The sequence below is a fragment of the Cajanus cajan genome, chromosome 1 (assembly GCF_000230855.2).
Source record: "Cajanus cajan strain Asha chromosome 1, NIPB_CcT2T_4, whole genome shotgun sequence".
Taxonomy (NCBI): Eukaryota; Viridiplantae; Streptophyta; class Magnoliopsida; order Fabales; family Fabaceae; genus Cajanus; species Cajanus cajan.
In genome coordinates, this window is record NC_138517.1 from 72,528,873 (window position 1) to 72,550,986 (window position 22,114).

Consider the following 22,114-nt stretch of genomic DNA (forward strand, 5'->3'; position numbering starts at 1 on the left):
TACAAAATCAAAGCATCTTAATAAGCATTTAATAGTAAACACCTTACTACTAGTTGCCTCTGTTGAGATTCATGGATGGTGAATCAAGTTCTGAGAGTTTTGATGATAATAAAAGACATAAGCTAACAAAAGACATGAACAAAAGAGAAAACATGAAGACCATGAATGAATACCAAATGTAATAAGAGTAGTTTATGTGTTCTTATGTGTTAAGTTGCTTTGTTGATCAATTTTATTTTCTATGCATATTTGTGCTTTGTGCATGAGTTAAATCTTAATTCTAATTGTCTAAGAGTGAGTATGACGATGTTTAAAAGTAACTTGGAAAGGTTCTAAATGTGTGAAATTGAATTTTGGAAACTAACTCAAAATAATCGATTATTACTAACTATTGTAGACACCCAATTTCGTCTGGGGGCACATAAATAACAAGATAGGACATCAGAGGGCTCAAAAGCCCAAATCAACTATTTTTAGTGGCCCGGAACGGGCCGTTCCAAAATCAGAACGGGTCGTTCCCAAGTCCGGAACGGGGCCGTTCTTGAATTGGAACGGGCCATTTCGAGACTCCTAAAAGGCCTAAAATTGTAGGTTGGAACGGGCCGTTCCAGACCAGAACGGGCCGTTCCAAACCAATCAAAGGGCCTAAAATATTTGGTTTGGAACGGGCCGTTTCTAAATCAGAACGGGCCATTCTGGTTTCTGGAACGGGCCGTTCTGGTTTCAGAACGGACTGTTCTAGGGTGCAAAATTCACTTATAATGTTTGGATCTGGAACGGGTCGTTCCGGCCCACATTTGATGCCTATAAATAGAGATCTCGGGTATAGTTCTGAGGGCGGCCAGAGAAATTTCGAATAAGACTCCTTTGAGCACGAAAATTCTCTATCTCTCTCCCTTCTATTATATTTCTTGAGATTTGTGTCGCATCTCTATATTCTCTCTCCCTCCTATTGTATTTCTTGAGATCTGTGAGACATACTGTAATGTGAAAGGTCGCCACAAAGCACCTTCTCCATATTTGAAGATTTAATAAAGCTTGTTCAAGAGGTATTTCAGTCAATATTCTTCTCTTTCTTTTATTTCTCATCTTTATCTTTTTTTTTGTTATAATAAAAATAATCATGTAGACATTTTAGGATTAATTGTATAATTTAAATTTCAAGCATGTAAATAATTATTAATAAAAAGGGGATTTAATATTTTTATTATTATCATTTATAATGCTAACTTCATCATAGGGTACCAATTAAGGGCGTTGTAGGGGTGCTTAATACCTTCCCTACACGTAACCGACCCCCGAACCCAATTCTGGTTATCAAGGTCATTATTGAATTTTTAAAAACCTTTTCTTTTTCCAATGTTTTGAGTAAAATATTGGTGGCAACTCCATGAACCTATTTTCAAAACCATTAATTAAGGATTAGTCTGGTGTCTAGGCATTCCTTAATTAATAAGACTTTTAAAAGGATGTCTAAACCATAGGTCGCGAGACCGAAAATTTTCGGGTTGCGACAGATAGCGACTCCACTAGGGACGTTTTAAGAAGGTCAGACCCATATAAATGATGAAATTAACATTATAAAAAATAATAATTTAAATATTTTTCCCCTTTATTTTGTTTGTTTTATTTGTTTGGCTTTCATATCTGTTTGCCTGTTTAAATTCAACACTTGTTGGAATAAAAATTGTACACAAACCTTTGCACACAACAATTCCCCCTACACCCGGGGGCATGAGGGTATTACACATAGGGAGTGGCTGACGTACGACCGGCCCAAGTTTGGCCTTGGAGCCTGCGAGCCTTGTTAGAAATCACACTCAAGGTCAGGGACGGAGCCAGGATTTCAATACTGGGGGGCCGAGAATAAATAATATATAATTTATAATAAATGAAAATTAAAGTATCAAAAGCATATTATCTGACAAAACTAGATAATAATTAACATAATTTAATAAAAATTATTTCTCATATTTACATTTGATAAATATATCGAACATATTGCAAGATCAAGTTATTCAAGTATGTACCTTTATTTCTTAAAAAAAATTAAAATTGTTGGGGGGGCCGTGGCACCCGTAGGTCCCCCCTTGGCTCCGTCTCTGCTCAAGGTGATAACCGGTTACTCTAGCCTGAAATACTGCGATAGACCTTAGAATTTGTCAGGTGACGGCGATAGAGATACTGGGTCCCTATAATGGGGGCACCTTGGGGGCCTTGAAACAAGTGAGATTAGAACCGTCCTATACAATGCACTTTTCTTGTAGGGACCACAGACCAAGGATTTGAACGTGACTGTCCGCGGGTGTACATTTGATTGAGCATATGTGTGTTTCATTTGCTGTGTTCTCTTTTTGTTCATTTCAAATAGAAAGGAATTATAGACAAACAAACAAATATCAATAAATAAATAAAAACTAACGCTCTTCTATATACCCTAACTCTAAATCATCATATAAGGTAGTTTATTTCAGAAAAAAAAATATAGCAAAAAAAAATCATGCATCATAACCCTTAGTTAAAAACATGATAAAATTTAGGTAAAAAATAAATATCATGCATCTCCTAGGATAGTGCATTAGCATACATTCATTAGAAATGGAAGGCGCATATAATAGTATGCAAAGAATGTTCTCTAAATAAAAATCAATGAGAATGATATTCGTTGAATTTCTCATGTGTCTTTGCATCCTATTTTACGTTTCATATAGATAACACGCCTTCTTTGTAAATAATAAATAAGAATAAAAAGGGAAATCTAATTTGTGCGTGTTAGCCAGATAATGGAAATTACTGTAATCAAATGTGAACCTTGACACATCAAATCGGGGAACACTTATCAGTAATTGGGGGCATCACACGCCCAAATCGATGATTCAAACGTGAAGACTTTCTCATGCAGAAACGACAATTGCCGGGATAGGAGGAATGATCAAGAATGGATGAATCCTTACTTCTAGGGAATTACAAGACAAAACCCAATTGAAGAATAAAGGCATTGAAATCCAAAGGTAGCTCGAGTATTCCCTTCGAAAGCAAGAATTCATAAAGATTTCACTCTCACTTCGAAACACCAACGTCCAAGCAAGTGGAACGATTTTTTGAAATTATCAAATCATCCATGACTCTCTAGGGGGCAACCTTCGTCTATCTCTGTGTATGAATCACGAACTCGGGGCATGCCCAGGCCTTCGAGCTTTGTTAAAGGGACACGTGTAAATTGAAAATATTGTTTTAAATGTCATAACACTCTTTCATTTCTCTTCTCCCTCTAAATATTCACTCTAGGCCTCATCCATCAACCCTTAACAAAATGCATTTGCGACAAAGATGTTACTCAATAATAGCATGGAAAGGACAACAAAAGAACAATAAGGAATTCAAACATGACTAGGGTTTAATAAAAATAAAGACATCCCATACCTCACAAGCGTTGCAAAAAATGAAGGTCTGGCAGGAAACCCACTAAGGGAGCTGCGCAAAAGTTAAGGCAAGATCTACTAGGCAATCCACAAGAAAAAATGGTTAACCTAGGCAAAAGAAAAGATAAAAAAAAATGTCCGCTAGGGAACACATTTCAAGTGACCTAGGCAAAAGTTAGGATGTTAAAGCAGCAACCTGAGTTGAAAATCGAAAGGCGGCTCAAGAGGGATCATTTAATCAGAGCACGACCCCAAGTCATCACTCCACTTTCCAAAAAGGCTAAAACACAATGATAGCTTCTTTGTAGCAAATATGCTTTGTTTAATAACCCTAAACACCAAAGCCCACCTTAGCCAGCAATTCTTCTAAAAAACCCTTTTGGAAAAAGCATCCATTCTAACAACCCTTCTAAAAAAATACAAACACCCATTCTTCTAAAAAACCCTTTTGGGAAAAACATCCATTCTAACAACCTTTCTGAAAAAATACAAACATCCCCTCTTTCTTTTCTCTTGACCCTTATGGCATTAAAATGGTACCGAAAATATACACTGAGAATGCACAGTGAATACTCACAGAGGAAAGATCGAGATGTCCCCGAACGGAGTTGGGAGACACTTGACTACACATCGACTAGATAATTAAGGAGCCACTTAAACCTTGAGTTCAAAGGAACATATCCCAGCAATAATCACAAACGACATGGATAAACAGGAATCGTCAACATTAACCTTAACGCGTACAAGTTAATTTCCCAACAAAAGAATTGAATTGCATGTTTAGGAACAAACACATGAGCATAAACTGCATCGCATGCATATGATTTAGGGGCATATGGAAGGGTGTTACACACAAACAAAGAATAAATAAAATAATAATAATAATAAAATCACTCCTGTCTTGCATTTTTATTGCATCCATGCATCTATGCATTCTACTTGTTATGGGTCAAAAAGAGTCATCAAGACAAAGCATTCGTAAAAGCTCAACAACCAAACAAGCAAGTCTATAAGCATGAAGAGGCCATCGCGCCCTACTCCTCAACCGAATGAAGGATGACCTAAGAGAATTTCAAGACCAAGAATGACTTCCTAACCAAAGCTAGGAGTGGCTTCCAAAATAATACTCATCAATAGAGATTCAGCAAATAACATCATGGGAATAGATCCCTCCACCAATGATGGCAATAAAAAAGCAAAAACAACATGAGAAAAAGGCAAGCTTCATAAATGTTGTAAAAGCCAAAGCATTTAGAAAAATAGCAGAAAAAGGCAAGCTTCAAACATGAAAGAGCCGAAGCTAAACAAAAAATGAAATTCAGAAAAAAAAAAAAAAAAAAAAAAAAAAAAAAAAAAAAACTACCACAAGCAGACACCTGGAGAGGCATCACAATACTCATGTGGCAGGGGCAACACTAGAATCCCTGCCAGCCATCCACTTCTCTGCCCACCAACACAAGGGCACAACAAACATCTCCTGCCTATCCACCTAGGGGCAGTCTTTCATTCCACAACAATCAATCATCAATGAATCAAAAGGACTCAGCATTGCGCCTGGAGAGACATCACAATACTCACATGACAGGGGCAACACTAGAATCCTTGTGACCCATCAACTCCTTTGCCCACTATCACAAGGGCACCACCTACTAGTAATTCTCGTCTTCATCAAGCGTCTTCCCAAAGAAAATGGACAATCACATCATCAACATCAGCAGGAAGCCTGGAGAGGCTAGGCATAATAATACTAAGTATTTACTCCTTTGCCCACCATCACAAGGGCACCACATACCATCAATCCTCGTCTTCATCAAACGTCCTCCCAAAGAAAAGAGGAATCACATCATCATCATCAGCAGCCAACCTGGAGAGGCCGACATAACAATACTCACAATATTAGCAGGTAGCCTGGAGAGGCCGGCACAACAATACTCACAACATCAGTAGGCGACCTGGAGAGGCCAACACAACAATACTCACAATGTCAGCAAGCGTCCTCGAGAGGCCGGCACAACAATACTCACAATGTCAGCAAGCGACCTGGAGAGGCCGGTACAACAATACTCACAACATCAGCAGGCGACCTAGAGAGGCCGGCACAACAATAATCACAACATCAGCAGGTGGCCTGGAGAGGCCGGCACAACAATACTCACAATATCAACAGGTAGCCTGGAGAGGCTAGGCATAATAATACTTAGCATCAGGCAGCCTGGAGAGGCTAGGCATAACAATACTCACCGTTCAGCAGGCAGCCTGGAGAGGCCAGCCATAATAATACTCCCTCTTAAACAAGCAACAAATAAAGGGACACATTATCACAAGAGAAACAATGGAGCTTCTACTCGAAGACTGAAGATCAGGTGTACAGTTTGTCAACCTTCTTACCTAATAGAGTACGCAATCAATGCTCAGCTGCTCTAAAGGGTGAGGATACGAGCAAATACACCTGTCCAAGGAAAGCAACATAGAAGCATCAACACAGAGACGAGAAGAAGACCCAGACGAAATGTCTACGTCTTTACTTGCCTTTGGAAAAGCAACACAGCTATTCCAAAGGACAAGTAAAGAGGGGCAGCTGTAGATACCCAATTTCGTCCGGGGGCACATAAACAACAAGATAGGACATTACAGGGTCCAAAAGACCAAATCAACTATTTTTAGTGGCCCAGAACGGGTCGTTCCAAAATCAGAACGGGCCGTTCCCAAGTCCATAACGAGTCGTTCTTGAATTGGAACGGGCCGTTTCGAGACTCCTAAAAGGCCTAAAATTGTAGGTTGGAACGGGCCGTTCCAGACCAGAACGGGCCATTTCAAACCAATCAAAGGGCCTAAAATATTTGGTCTGGAACGAGCCGTTTCTAAATCAGAACAAGCCGTTCTGGTTTCCGGAACAGGCCGTTCTAGGGTTTAAAATTCACTTATAAAGTTCGGATCCGGAACGAGCCGTTCCGAATACAGAACGGGTCATTCCGGCCCACATCTGACGCCTATAAATAGAGATATCAGGCATAGTTCTAAGGGCGGCCAGAGAAATTTCCAATAAGACTCTTTTGAGCACGAAAATTCTCTATCTCTCTCCCTTCTATTATATTTCTTGAGATTTGGGTCGCATCTCTATATTCTCTCTCCCTCCTATTATATTTCTTGAGATCTGTGAGACATACTGTAATGTGAAAGGTCGCCACAAAGCACCTTTTCCATATTTGAAAATTCAATAAAGCTTGTTCAAGAGGTATTTTAGTCAATATTCTTCTCTTTCTTTTATTTCTCATCTTTATCTCTTTTTTTGTTATAATAAAAATAATCATGTAGACATTTTAGGATTAATTGTATAATTTAAATTTCAAGCATGTAAATAATTATTAATAAAAAGGGGATTTAATATTTTTATTATTATCATTTATAATGCTAACTTCATCATAGGGTACCAATTAAGGGCGTTGTAGGGGTGCTTAATACCTTCCCTACATGTAACCGACCCCCGAACCCAATTCTGGTTATCAAGGCCATTATTGAATTTTTAAAAACCTTTTCTTTTTCCAATGTTTTGAGTAAAATATTGGTGGCGATTCCATGAACCTATTTTCAAAATCATTAATTAAGGATTAGTCTGGTGTCCGGACATTCCTTAATTAATGAGACTTTTAAAAGGATGTCTAAACCATAGGTCGCGAGATCGGAAATTTTTGAGTTGCGACAACTATAATCAATTATTTCTACTCTATTTTTCAAGAGATTGAGAAACATTGTTGTAATAATCGATTATATGTGAAATAATCAATTATTCCATAAAGTGATCTTTGGAATAATTGGTTATCCTGCAAAATAATTGATTATTCTGTTCTTGAGTGATTTCTAGAACTCATGAAGAACAAAATAATCGATTATCCTTAAAAATAATCGATTATCTAGATCTGAGTTTTTTTTTGTGAAAATAAGAAGTAAAATACTTTGTGAAATGCTTTGAGAAGAATCATCATCATCACTACATTCTCGAAAAAAGTTATTAAGATTGGTCAAGAATTCACGGTCGAATTTGTCCAATTCCCAGGTGAATTCGTTCCTTAAATCTTTTTGTGTATTGTGGTAAAAATCTTGAGTAGGTTTCTCAAGTGGTAAGGAATTCTTGTAGTGGGTTTCTACAAGAAGTGTTTTCTTGGGTGCAAGAAAAAGGTCTATCTTGTGTGTTGAAGTGTGTGCATGTGTGGTATGCTTATAAAACTTCTTCATTGAGTTAGTGGAACAAATCTTGATCAGGTTATGATTGAGGACTAAATGTAGGTCACATGTGGAGTGGCTGAACCAGGATAAAATACTTTGCACTCTTCTCTCATCCTTATCTCTTACATTAAACAATCTTTAATTGAATGTTAAAATGGTTGGTCTTGATTAACATGCTTGTGTGATTAAAATGGTTTAAATTAGAACATAAGCACTGCATATAAATTGTTGTTTAAGCTGATTCAATAAAGATTAATCAAGAAATCATATAGGAGTCATTCCCATATACTAAGCGGTTCAATATACTTCATCGGAAATTGGTTTTAAAAAAGTTTTAAAGAAATTAAGATCCTTAAACTCTGATAAATTTTTTAAGTGTCATTAAATCTAATTCACCCCCTCTTGGATTGAGTCATTCTTTTCTATCAATCTCACCAATGAATAATGTATCACCTGCAAACTGAAGCAAATTAACCTCCACTTGATGTTGTCCAACTCTGTATCCTGTAAAGTACCCCTTGCTCATTGCCTCCCTTATCATTCCACTCAGACCTTTAGCTATAATGAGAAACAAAAATAGAGCCAACGAGTCACCCTGTCGTAACTTTCTGTGAATAGCAAATTCTATATAGTTGGACTTCCATTAACAAGTACGGAAAACTCTTGTCGAGTTTAAGCATTCTTTTATCCATTGCCTCCATTTCGTACTGAACCCCAATTTTCAAGCATGTGTATGAAAAACTCCTAATTTACTGAGTCATATGCTTTCTCAAGGTTAACCTTTAAGAAAACACATGATCTCTTCTTCCTTTTGGCTTCATCTAGCACCTTATTTGTTGCCAAGGTACTGTGCAGCAAGTTTTTACCTCCTAGAAACGCACTTTGAATTTGATCAATTATGTTTGGCAACACTTTCTTAAGTATTTTTGATAGGATTTTAGCCAATATTTTATACATTCATCCCACTAGAGATATTGATCTAAATTCTCCTAACTCTTAAGGATGATTCACCTTTGGTATTAATGCAATAAACGAAGAGTTAGTTCCTTTTATCAACTTTCCATTAGAATGAAACTCATCTAGATACCTCATGACATCCTTCTTCATTATATCCCAGTACTGCTTCAAGAAGTTGAAATTGAATCTGTCAGGCTAGGGCTTTTTGCTCCATCACAATCCTATATTACTTGCCTTATTTCATGCTCATCAAATTTTGAAATTAGCTGTACATCTTGCCCAATATTTATTCTCCTAAATGCCACCCCATCAAGTCTTGGTCGTGACCAATCCTTCTCAAAAAAAATTTCCTTAAAGAATCTATTTATCTTCCTTTTGGGAACATAGTTTTTCCTAATACACCTTTATATTTTTGGGAACCTTCGCGTCACTATAATTACGAACAAAGGAAAAAGAATTTGGGGAGTGTTCAGAATCAAAGTTTGGAACCCCTATTGTGGTAAGAACATTTTCCATGTAACGAGAAAATGAATTGTCTCACTCTTGAGTGCAACTCAAATTATGGGTAGCGAAATTAATCGATCCACAATCCCTTAATTATTTTTTTTATTGATTTATGTATGTTAAATTTTCTAGATGAGTGTTGACCTTGAATTGACATTATCTATCTATTTTGATTAATTGATTTGCTTGATCTTTTGGTTGATTAGGTTTTAATATGCTTGGTATACTTGGGGTTCTTATCAATTAAGTTTTGGTGATTGAATTATATGCATTACAAATTCATGACGAATAATTAGGTTCATGTGTGTTATAATAATTACGAATATTATATTGTTAAGAAGTTAGGTTTTTGTATACACTAATATAGAAATGTTGTACTGCCACAAATACAACGTGGGTTAGTCTACATAGTAAAAAACTCGGTAGTAGTGTTGTAAATACCGTGAGCTAGCTCTACTATGTTAGTTGTGGTGCAACTGACTTAGAATGAGTCATTCTATTCCAACTTTTAGATTTATAGTGACCAACGTAGAAGTCCTTATAATCCTACGCACTTACTTTCTTTTTCTTTTCAAACTTTGTGTCGTTCCTCTTTCATTCTTTTTTTTTCTTCGTCGCAATTGCATCCATCTTTAACGTCTCTGACTATTGTAAATATATTATATTGATAATATATATATATATATATATATATATATATATATATATTTTTTTTTTTATAACGATCTGCCTTGGCCGTTACATTACGGAACAATACTACACATCATTAAATATATGAAATAGTATAATGAGAAAATACATATATCTATCCAACCATAAAGGCTCAATGGGTCAATAAATATATACAACGCCAACAGAATGCTACTCTAAGGTAACCTACAAAAAAAATCATCTACTCCAGCTCCTACCACCAAGTGGCCTCCAATCGCTCATAACAGCCTATCTCTGCCCTACTCTCATACATAGTATGATCATCGTAGTCCACACCACATGGAAACATGCAAGGGTAAGCTAGTGAAAAGAATCAACACACACATATATATATAAACAACTTACAACACACAACACTATCATCATCCTTAACAGGTTCAACATACAACACATAACAACGCATAACTCAGCCACAACTTCACAACACAACAACATATATACAACTTACATCAACACAAAATCAACTCGTCAACAACTTATGCGTCGTCACGCATTACAACTCGGAGATCTCCTACAACATGGGTGAGTAGTCTAAGTGGCTAAGTCCTACCGAACCGACAACACAAGCCTTTTTGGGCTTGCTAGCACTACTACAAATTGATTTATCTAAGTCGCTTAATCTAAGTCAATTTTCTAAAAACCAATGTAGAAGAAAATGCGGTGGCAATTTTGTAAATAAAGGTAACGTAATCTACGACGGTTCACATTATAACCGTAGTAAAATTGGATAACCCTTGTAATTTATGACGTTTCTTTTCTAAAACTGACTTAGATATGAACCGCACATTCGCGCTTTCAACATGCGCGCCCTAAACTTTGTTCTCTCTCGGTTCATCTCCCATTCCGTAAACACCACGCTTCTCCATTCCATTCCAACCTGCCAAAAGAGGAACAGATTGTGAGGAGATTGCGAGGAGATTGCAACTGCGAAAAGGTGCATCTCTTCACTGCGCACTCTCACACACTTCAATTTGCTTTTCCGTTGAGCATTGCTGCACCAAAGCTCACTCACCAGTTGCTGCGTGCTTCGTAAGTCTCTCTCTCTCTCTCTTCGTAATTCTCGGTTCATAAGCTTTTTCCTGTTTCCTGAAACCCTTTTATCGCTCTATTCACGTGTGGCAAAATGCGCACGATTCTTTTGCTATTAGAGGGTTCCAGAATGGATTTGCGGCAATGTACCATCGTTGCTCCCTCATTTGATTACTGTATTCAGTTTACTATTTTTGGCTGAATGGCATGTTCAATGTTCTTCATGACATTAATTTATTATATAATAAAGTATTTTTTTGGCTTATTATATACTCATAGCTTTTTTGTTTTTTGTTTTTTGTTTTCAGGTTATCTTGAAATTGTTTGAGCGTGAGACAAATTTCTTCGTCCATCTGTGGTGTTTACTGGAACGAACCAGGGAGCGCAGCTTATCATTGTGCTTCGTTATGGTATTACCTCATATATTGTTGTTGCTCCATCATTTGTATCCGATTTAATGTTTTAGGGTGAATGACATGTTCAATGTTGCCCATGGTATTAAGTTAATATATACTTTTTTTTCAGGTTATCTTGAAATTGTTCGAGTGCTAGACGAATTTATTGGTACAGGTGTGGTGTTTTACTGGAACGACTGGAGCACAGCTTATCACTGTGCCCAACCCTTTTTGGTATTAGTTCATATACTTTTACTAAGGTCTTTTAGTATTGTTTTAAATTCAAACAATTATTGCCTCCCAAAGTTACAGTTTAAAAATCAATCGATTTGGAATTTTCCTGTCTTTATCTGCTCAAGGCCATATAATATATTACAGGGAATTGCTAATCTCTGCCCACTTATGAGGATTTATAGCTGTATTGTTATTTTGCTACAAGTTAGACATTTATCTCAAGGAAAAAAAATGGTTTAATGGGGTTTTAAATAGTAAAGTACAGCAATATAGAGGCCTCTGGCAACTACAGTGGCTGCTGTAGCAGGGAAGTTTAGTGCTGCAATGGTAGAAGACCAAATAGTGGGCTGAATAGTGACTGTAACAGACAGGATAGTGCCAATATTATTTATATAATTCTAGAATTCGTATACATAACTTTGGCAGTTTGGTTTTCTTCAATGCTATCCATAGATCGTGCTTTTAGGACTTATTTGATTATTTTCAATGGAGTTTGTGCTGATAGGATTGAATTTGAATAATTAACATGATACAATAGCTGGTTTGTAAGCATAACTGCACAAGAGTAAAACTGCAATTAGTTATTTTGAAGAGAAAGTTCTCCTGTCTGCAATCTAAGCAAGCAAATTATACTATGTATCTATTAGGCTATTAGCATTAACCAGATAGAGTTAGTTCATTGAAAATACAATACTTTCCAATCTTCTGTGAATATTTAATTTTTCAGTTCGAGGTAATACTCAAGATATATTCAGTTTGTCCGAGTTATGGGTGTTGTTTTATTACCGACTCAAGCAACTTTTTTAATTATGTATAACATGTTATGGCAGTTTCTTACAGCTCTATGATGGATGTTGGATTAAATGCCTCGAATAGAATGGCTGGTCGATTTGTTTATTTGTCCACATCTTGGTGGAAATATACTTATCATTGATGACGCTCTTTCCTGTGTTGGATGATAATCTATTGTGCAAATTAGAAATTCTTTTAAGCTAAATTAGAAATTACATTGAAAATAAAGAATGCTTGCACAGACAATGTAAAAGTTTTACACTATCTATCAATCAAAGACTATTATATATAATCAGTTTGTTAATCTTTATAATAATTCTCTTAAAAGTTATATAAAAATGATTTCTGATTAGTCTATTATGTAAAAGCTTACTTTACACTAACAATGCACGTCCTAAAAGAAACTCCTCTAGCAGTTAGTAGTGTTTGCTTTTAGATTCTGCAGAATTTCTTATCTATTACTCACATGATAGTTCTTGATTTGTTGTTTCTGTTTTTTGGGTTTCCATGAATTCTTTTGACTTCCTCTTGATTTGCTGAATTGACCCCTTTGCAGTTAGCCGTTTCTTCAATCTAACATTATTGGTTTGTTTTATAGTAATCTAAGCACCAAATTGAAAACACAATTTTTAGTAATTAAATGTGTTTCTTATATTTTTGTGAGGTAACTTAAATGTCTGAACATATTTCCTTTGTATTGAAAAACATTTAGAAGACATTTGTTTCAAGTATTATAATTGGATTTCTAGGAATCACATTTCCGGTAATATTATAATTGGAAATGTTAATCCTGTGAACGTTTAAAAATATGTTTGGCTTGCATTTAACATTCCCATGAGATTTGAGAGTGAAAAAATTCTGTAGAGTGGAGTTTCATGTCACCAAATGTACCTTTAATAGACGTCTCCACAAGTCTCTGGAGTTTAGTGCAACGTGGCAGATGAAGGTAATTGTTGGTTTTAATAGGGACATGACACAGGTGTAAGCATGTTATAAAAACGATCAGATCAACACATACATCTAAGACTGTTTTATGAAAACTGACTTAGATCAACACATACATCTACGACTGTTTTATGAAAACTGACTTAGATCAACACATACATCTATGACTGTTTTATGAAAACTGACTTAGATGAATACATACATCTAAGTCAGTTTTTACATAACCGACTTAAATATGTTTATTCATCTACGTCGCCTTCATCTAAGTCGGTTTTAGAACCGATGTAGATATGACAAAATAATTGACTTAGAATACAATCTTTCTAGTAGTGTAGGTAAACAAAAAATTTAGATATCAATCCACAACACGATAACGGTTTCTCAGACTTTGCCACTTAAACAAGGAAGTATAGTACTATGTCAGGATAGGACAACTGGGTTTAGGCTTACCACAACATTAGCTAGCTTAACTAAGCTAGCTATGGGATCAGCCTACTAACTATCCTCCAAATACTACAACCCTCCGATACTTGGTTAGGAACTAAGTTCCCGACTTCGTACTTTACTCAAATTGACCGCTTGTAATCGGTATAGCTCGACTTGGCCTTTATACCGTGGTCACTTTATACACGTGTGCCTCGATCTTGCCCACACATGGGACCAACTAAGTCCTAGAGGAGAACAACACATCATTCACTCCAAGGGACAACTTTCCAAGGAGGGTTTTTCAACAAACTGGACTCTTAGAGCACCACAACTATCTCAATCCGCACAATGGGATGAGCAACATCGAAAACATCTCCTCTAGTCCTAGTGATCAACAACTCATCATCACAGCACGATCAACATAGTTTTCAACTCATCATCTCAATCAACTTTCAACTTTAAACAACACAGTCATCGCAACATCTCAATAACTCAATTCACAATTTACTACTCAACCATCATAAATTAATATTTTTTCAACACATAGTACAACATACAACTCTCATCTAACAACTTAGCAACACCTAATAACTTTTGTATTGTCTTAATACATCTACACACTTCACATCATGCTTCTCACAACTCCCAACATTATCATCATCTACTTCACAACTCTCAACTATATCATCTCATCATATTTCACAAAATATAATTAGTCAACACATAACATAAAACAACTTTAAGCACTTAATTTCAACATGCTTCAACAATATCATATGTTCAACATATAATAGATCAACACACAACTTGTAAACAACTTCACAACATACAACCTATTCAACACATAATACAACTCACCCATCATGTTTACAAGTCATCTATCATGCCAACTTACACAACATATACAACATGAATTAACCTACGCACCCAAAACAACATTTAACTTATCCAAATCACTCCTTGTGAAATGGCAACCTTCACATAAAACAGCATATCAAGAGTTATACTACTCCTATCATGCTCGTCCTTATCTCATATGAAAGATAAGAAGATTTCCTACAACTCTTATGAAGACATAAAGTCCTAATTGCATCATATACTTTGTCAAAACTTACAAAAACCGCAACAGTTATAACTAATACTGACAACTTGACCCATGCTCACTAAAACAGCCATATCTGGAGTTCTAGACCTCCTTTTTAGGTGATTCCAGCGCTATTGGAAAGCTAAGATCCAAGGCTACAACAAAACCATAAATTCAAATTCTAAAAGCACAAAAGCGCTCAACGCCTCCAAAGCACTTCCCAAGAGCTCAGTCCTTTACCTCAAGAACTTTCCCCTGGCTCGCAGCCCCCAAAGGGCTCAACCCTTTAAAAAAGCTCAGCCATTTGTGATAGAAACACAGTTCCTTCACCATTTTTGAACGACAACCTGCAAATCAGAAAATTTCCAACACATGCAACCATCTCGAAACACTTACCACTGAATCAAACAACTAAAAGCAACCCAGAACATTAATATGCAACTATAGGATTACCACGAATCATCAAAAACACCACATGAACCCACCAGCTTCCCTTACCTCGAAGAAGAAGATCAATCCGAGCTTCGGGGAAGAGAAAGAAGAAGAAAAAGAAGAAGATCTGTGCTTCCAACTAGCAACACACACCTCTACTCAGCACCTTCAACAAACAACAACACCACAAGGAAGCTCAGAAATTTTGGAACAAAAGAATATGAAATGAGGAGAAAATGAGAGTGTTGAGAGGAAAGAAGAAGAAGAATGCATGCGGGTCTTATATATATATATATATATATAATCACTGTTTATAAATACTTAACTCACAATCTAAATACATTAAAAAATATATATTTTTTACTTATGTGAAATATAATAATGTGTCATCATAAAATCAACAAACTAGTATTTTTGTAATATAATTTGATAGTAAGAACTAAAATTACATATTTATAATTTACATCGATAATTATGGAGAGAGAGAAAACTTACAAGGACAACAAGTAAAAAAAAAAAAAAAAACTAAATTGCAGAAAAAAAAATTTGTTAAAAAATATATATATCCTGATTGTCGATGGTATTAAGTTAAATAGAATAGAATATTCATTAGCTTATGAGTTATTTAGTTTGTAAAACCCGGTGTAATAAATTGCAAAATAAATGTTGTACTGTCTGACAAAATAAAAGTTAATTATAGGATAAAAATTATGAATTTTACATTGAAGGAGTAAAATTATAAAATTAAATATAATATATTAAAATCACAAATTAAAAAATAATAAAAGATTAAAAATATAATTTTTAAATCATTGAAAAAGGGTAAAAATATAATTTAACCAAATATAAATTAAGATTCAATTACCTTAATAAATACTAGCATAAAAGAAAATTTTTGTTCATATGTGTATTTTATTTTAAAAATAAAGATATAAAAAATAAAAAGTATTTGAAGTTAGATATAAGTAAACGTTAATAATTAGAAGGTCTCGATAATTTTAGATAGTCATATAAATTAATCATAAAAATGATAGTTATAGAGATACAATAACTATTCGTGGGTCTTGTACATAAGAAATAAAAAAAAATAATCCAAGTCAAATAAGAAAGTGAGTTAACATCTTTTAATTACATTAATATCATTAAAAAAATAATCCAATTTTCTAAACTATCCTTTCTAGAAATTTGATATTAAGAATAAAAAAGATTATTAAAAATAAATACAATCTTAAATTAAATAAAAAGTATTTTGAAATTGATAATATTAAATAAAATAAATTTAATTGGTATTTATTTATATTTGATATTGACGCATTTTTTTTACTTATATTTAAATTTGTAGGAAACATTTATGAGCAATTTCAAAATAAATAAAAATTAAATAAAAAATTACAAAATATTCCTTTGATCCTTATTTTAAAAAAAAAATTGTGATCATTTTTAACAAACATTTTGCAATTTTTATAAAGTGTTAATTTTATTTTTTATTTTATGTTTTTATTAAAGATTGTAAGAATGTGTTTTTTTCACACTTTTTAAATTCTCCAATTTTTATTTATTATTTTATTGTTATGGATAATTTTCTCACTTTCTCGTGAAAATTAATGATAACTAAAAAAATAAAATTGATAAATAATTTATTTTATAAAATTAATAAAATAAAATAACATAAATGTGATTCAATTAAAAATATTTTATAATAAAAATTAAATGAAGTATAAACAAAAATAAATATGTTTACATAAAAATAAGCATGAAATGATATTTTTTTTAACTAATAATATAGAAATAGATATAGATCCACGAACGGTAAACAAACTGATCCTTGAAGTACAAATTAATTGTGAACCCTTACATTTTCGGGAAAAGAGGAAAAAGAAAAAAAAAAAGTTTACTGGCCACTTTACCAAATACAAAACAACTAGTATTGATGGAACTTTTGTGGCACTGAATGAATTTTACGTTGAGGCTGATTCAATTTCGAGCTTGGTGACAACAGGAGCAAGTGCAAAGCTAGAATCTTCATGATCAGTCACTATGACTGAGGAGCCTGAACCCATACTTGTATCAATGTTGGTTTGTGATGCTGGGAGTGGATGATGATCTGGGAAAATCATATGCTGAAATGGGTTCAGAGGTTTTGGAATTTCAACTGAACCTTCCAACATTTTCACCACAGCACTCATTACAGGTCTCGATTCTTGCCTATACTGAACACATGACAAAGCTACCTTAATCATTCTTTCTGCAACATCCCTATGTTGATCCTCTATCCCACATGCTACTACTAATTCATCCACTTGTTCTTTATCAAACCTTTTCCAAACCCATATTGGAAACCACTCTTGGCTCTCATCGGAAAGGTTAATGTCAAGGTTTCTTCTCCTGCCTAGGATTTCAAATAACAGCATGCCAAAGCTGTAAACATCACACTTGTGAGTTACAGGAAAATTAGGCATCCAAAGCTCAGGTGCAGCATAACCAGGAGTGCCCCTACCCCTAGTCAGGGTTATATGAGTATTTTCCCTATTACAAAGCTTGGCTAAGCCAAAATCAGCAACTTTAGGATTAAAATCCCTGTCCAAGAGAATGTTTCCTGGTTTTATGTCATAGTGGATTATTTTCTGTTGGCACTCTTCATGCAAGTAAGCAATGCCTTTGGCTGTCCCAACTGCAATCTCATGAAGCCTCTCAAATCCTATGCTCCCCTTTTCATGAAACAGGTACTTATCAAGAGAGCCATTCCCCATGTACTCATAAACCAGTGATCTCATGTTTCTTTCAAAGCAAAATCCATAGAGCCGAACAAGATTGAAGTGATGAGTTTTGCCAATTGTACCCACTTCTGCCATGAACTGCTCCTCAATTTTCTTGTCTGAAGTTCCATGTAGAACCTTCACAGCTACAATTGTTCCATCACTAAAAATTCCCTTGTAGACTGCTCCAAAACCTCCTGACCCCAACAAGTAAGAGTAGTTATCAGTGGCAATCATTAGATGCTGATTGGTAAACCTGATTGGCTTCTCCTTCTCCATATCGTTCAGAAATTTGTCCATAGTCAGTGTCATGAATTGTGAGTCTGGAGTAAATATTCCCGTGGGGCATTTGGGCCGTAGCCATATCAAAATACAGAATATAACAAAAAGGAAACCTGCAATATGTTAACACCAAGTCAGAACTTATAAGTCAACTCTTGATCACTAAACAATAAGAAAACCACACCAGAAATGAATTAAGATGAATTCAAACTAAAAGATTTCATAGGTTAAAATCATACCCAAGATCAGCATGACTAAGGGAGACATGTTTATTAGGAAAGCGAGAAGAATGTAAGCGAGGAACAAAGTGAAACTAAAGAACAAAACGTAGTGGAATAATTTCCGTGCTTTTTGCTTTGCGAAGCTGAGTAGTATTTAATATATATTAGTCATGGACCCATGTAAAACGCGTTTTGATATGCCTTAAACAAAACGTGTCTTATTGCTGAATTTCAGAGAATTTCAACACAAAATTTAAACTGGATTGTCCCATGTTTGGTAAGATTGACTTAGAGAGAAAGGCCACCTACGAAGAGTGAAGAGAGAGAAATTGTACAAATTTCAATGACATAGTTAAAAAGAAGTAGAAAAGAAACTAGAGTATCCACTATCCACTTATTCTTGGAATAAGTGAGTAATAATTGACTAAATTGTGATAGAGTTAAAATTTTACACGTTCTTCTCTTTCTATCTACAAAAACTCTTAAACTCGCCATTCAAATCTTGTGAAGGAGTACAAACTTCGATTTAATCCCTCTACGGTGAGATGGACCATCTGGTGATTAGTCTTCACAAAACCTCAACATGGTCTCTAGAGAGGTGAATTGAACGATTCATTTCGAATCCATATCTTGTTGAATCGATTGTTTCTATAGGATAATTGTGTGTTTTTGATGAAATTGCTTCGATGATTTTGTGTGATCATTCTGTTGTGTTTTTAAGGGTTTTTGAATTGCAAAATTATCATGTTTAATTAAAATGCAAATGCAAATGCAAAAAGTTGTTGTGACATTGTTTATTCCTATCTTTTGAAAGATGAAATGAAGAAAAGTATGAGAAATTATGGATTATTAATGATTTGGAATGTATGACGTGGCTTAGAGGTGAATGTGTGGTTTTTCATGTGTGAGGGTTTAGGTTTTTCATTAATTTGGATTATGCCTTTTTGGAACTTTATATATATAGGGAGCAATGTTTTAAAAATCACTTTGAACTGGCCAATCAAATTGGTTAAATCGGGAATTGGTGGTTTAGTGTTGGAATTTTGCTTCGGATTAATTTCTCTTCTTATTATATTTAAATCTATTTCTAACCACAGACTAAAAATACGACAAGTATACCAATCGTACAAGTAATATAAAAGATTATATCCATAGGGACTAAATAAGGTAAAATAAGTATTTAATGACTATTATTGACTAAAGAATAATTTCATTTTATAATTTGTGTTGAGTATGAAATTAAATAGCATAAATTATTCCAAGGATAATTTTAGCAAATAGTTTGTGTGCGGAAGAGATAAGAAATGATATTGTGAAATTATAAGAGTTAGTCACCCCATAAGTATACTCAAACCTAACCCCTTAGAGAAAGAGCCTAGAAACATATGTTAAATATCAATCACATGAGTATCCAACATATAAACCCGCATTAATGGCTAGGGTTTGACACTACTAATGGGTCAAGCTCAATTTCTATTCCCACTAGATATTTTGTTTCAAAGCTAGTTTCAAGGGCTATTTTCCAATATCCAATGGACCTTTTATCAAATAATGGGAGATCAATCCAAAACAAGCATTAAGAATAGAAACATAATACAATAACGAATGAACACAAGCATTTATCATTAATAGGATAAAAATTAGAAACAAGTTCAGTTGGTTACATCCAACCCACAAAAAATGGGTACAACCACTCAACTATGAGGGCAAAATCAAAACTAGAGATGGAAAAGAAGATGGAAGAATCAAAGGAAAGACCTACACATAGCACGGTTCCAAACACCAAGAATCCCTTCCACAACTCCTAGGAAATGCCCTCTATGTGAATGAGGGGAAAACCCTCGAAAGTATGCCCTAAAACGAGTTGGATGGGTCAGGTCAGGGTTCTCGTGTTGGGCGATAACGTCTTCAAGAGAGTGATGCTTTCTGCCTCGAATTACTCCCGGTGCAAGAACACACATGCCCAACATGAGTTGCTTCTCAGAGAGTAATGCTCTCTGCCTCAAATCACGCTCGGCGCAGGAAACACAAGTTCGACGCAAATTGCTTCTCCAACTCCTTAGCTGTTCATTTTCAACTCTCGCAAGCTTCAATCTACGATATACTTAACACCAACCTCTTCTACTCAATACCTACACAAAAAATGAGGTGTATCAGTGTATTGTTAGATGATTTTCAAGTTAGCTATATATGCACAAAAATTTGGATCAAAAGAGAACAAAGATTGTGCAAGGTTGAATGTAGGAGTTAAAATTACTCAAGGATTTGTAACAAAAAATAAGTAAATATATGAGACTTATCATCTAGTTGGTTCGAGCCATGAGTTGGATCGGTTATGCATTCAACCCGTTTCAAATAGAAGTGAATTGGTCAATTTTCTGATTCAACGAGTGAACCAGAGAGGGTCAAACCGATTCAACAACAAAGATGTTTTTTATCAATTTAAAAAAAAAACTTCAAAGGAAAGCACATTATAAGAATCAAACCTCTTATGGGAGAGAAAAGAGCCTTATCAAACATTACAATGACCGCTTGTTCTAATGTATTTGTGTGTAATATATGTACTTAAATAACTTTTATAGTGTATTATTAATTTTAAATTATATATTTAATAATATAATATATGTAAATATTACATATATTATTTTGTGATATCAATTGCAAATAATATATATATTATTTATATTTTTAATTTGTATTAATACACAATTTAACATGTAACTTTTTTTATGTATTTCTTTACACAAACTAAAAAATAAAGATAGTTTTAAATAAGATGGAAATTGAAATTTAAGATATGACGAGTTTATTGAAATTCATAAGTATAAAATATATTCAACATGAATATTTTTTTTAAGAAATTAATAGAAACCGGATCTTGCAGTTCAATTAGTGATTCACCGATTCAATCTTTTACACATTAATCCAGTACCTTAATCAATTTGATGACCGATCCGATTTTTAAAATTATAATAGGCAGAGAAAAAAATTAACTTTGCATATTTTAAAACTCTGTTCACTGTGAGTAGCTTTAACTGTGAATGTCTCTTTGAGAAATTAATACACGAAATTTTAAATTGAAGTATTACCATTGAATAGATATGTACAAATGTTAAAGCAAAGAGAATGAGCTAATGAACATAAAAAATTGAACAAGAGCTCATGTAAAGATATCCATTTTCTTGGTTTAGTTTTTACTGCGTGCTTGTTGGTGTAAACCAACCTAAGCTTCTCATTAATTCTAGAAAAAAGTTTGTTGCTTTAATTACCGTTGCTCCTAAGCTGAACTATTTTTATTTGTGTTCTTGTTCATCTCTAGGGAGCTGGTAATTTTAACTGTTTATGTGGTGAGTTGTACATAGATTTTTTAAAAATATTTTAAAGTTATGGCATGCAATTTCATGTTTGTCAAAAGTTTAAAGTTCAACACTTTTTTCAGTTGTTGATCAATCAAGAATTTTTCTGGTCAACACTTTTAGTAGTTCTGCTGGATGCTTGGAGCCAACTTTAAATGACCATATTAATAAGTGTATGAAAATTTAAAGTTACCTTACCAACTACTTAGTGTTTTTTTCCCCAAAGTATTAATTCGTTTTCTTAGTTGACCTCACTTGTAATCCTTAAAGTAGAAAAAATTTTGCTTTATTTTGTAATGTTGTAATTAATTATAATTGGTTATATTAGTGGGTAAAGTTTTGTT

At 34.3% G+C, this 22,114-nt stretch overlaps 1 protein-coding gene and 1 long non-coding RNA gene across 2 annotated transcripts; one reads left to right on the plus strand and one right to left on the minus strand.

The window, feature by feature from the left end:
* Nucleotides 1–10,435: 10,435 nt before the first annotated feature.
* On the plus strand, nucleotides 10,436–16,288 carry LOC145950685 (uncharacterized). The gene is made up of 3 exons (XR_014428541.1): nucleotides 10,436–10,847; nucleotides 11,156–11,257; nucleotides 11,373–16,288. It is a non-coding gene; the product is annotated as an uncharacterized LOC145950685 (long non-coding RNA).
* A 603-nt stretch (nucleotides 16,289–16,891) lies between these two features.
* On the minus strand, nucleotides 16,892–18,564 carry LOC109789001 (G-type lectin S-receptor-like serine/threonine-protein kinase At1g34300). Its single transcript, XM_020347857.2, has 2 exons — nucleotides 18,433–18,564; nucleotides 16,892–18,306 (listed from the first exon to the last, which is right to left on the minus strand). The coding sequence occupies exons 1-2, from the start codon at nucleotides 18,458–18,460 to the stop codon at nucleotides 17,114–17,116; spliced, it is 1,221 nt and encodes a 406-aa protein (XP_020203446.1). The 5' UTR covers nucleotides 18,461–18,564; the 3' UTR covers nucleotides 16,892–17,113.
* Between the last annotated feature and the right edge of the window lie 3,550 nt (nucleotides 18,565–22,114).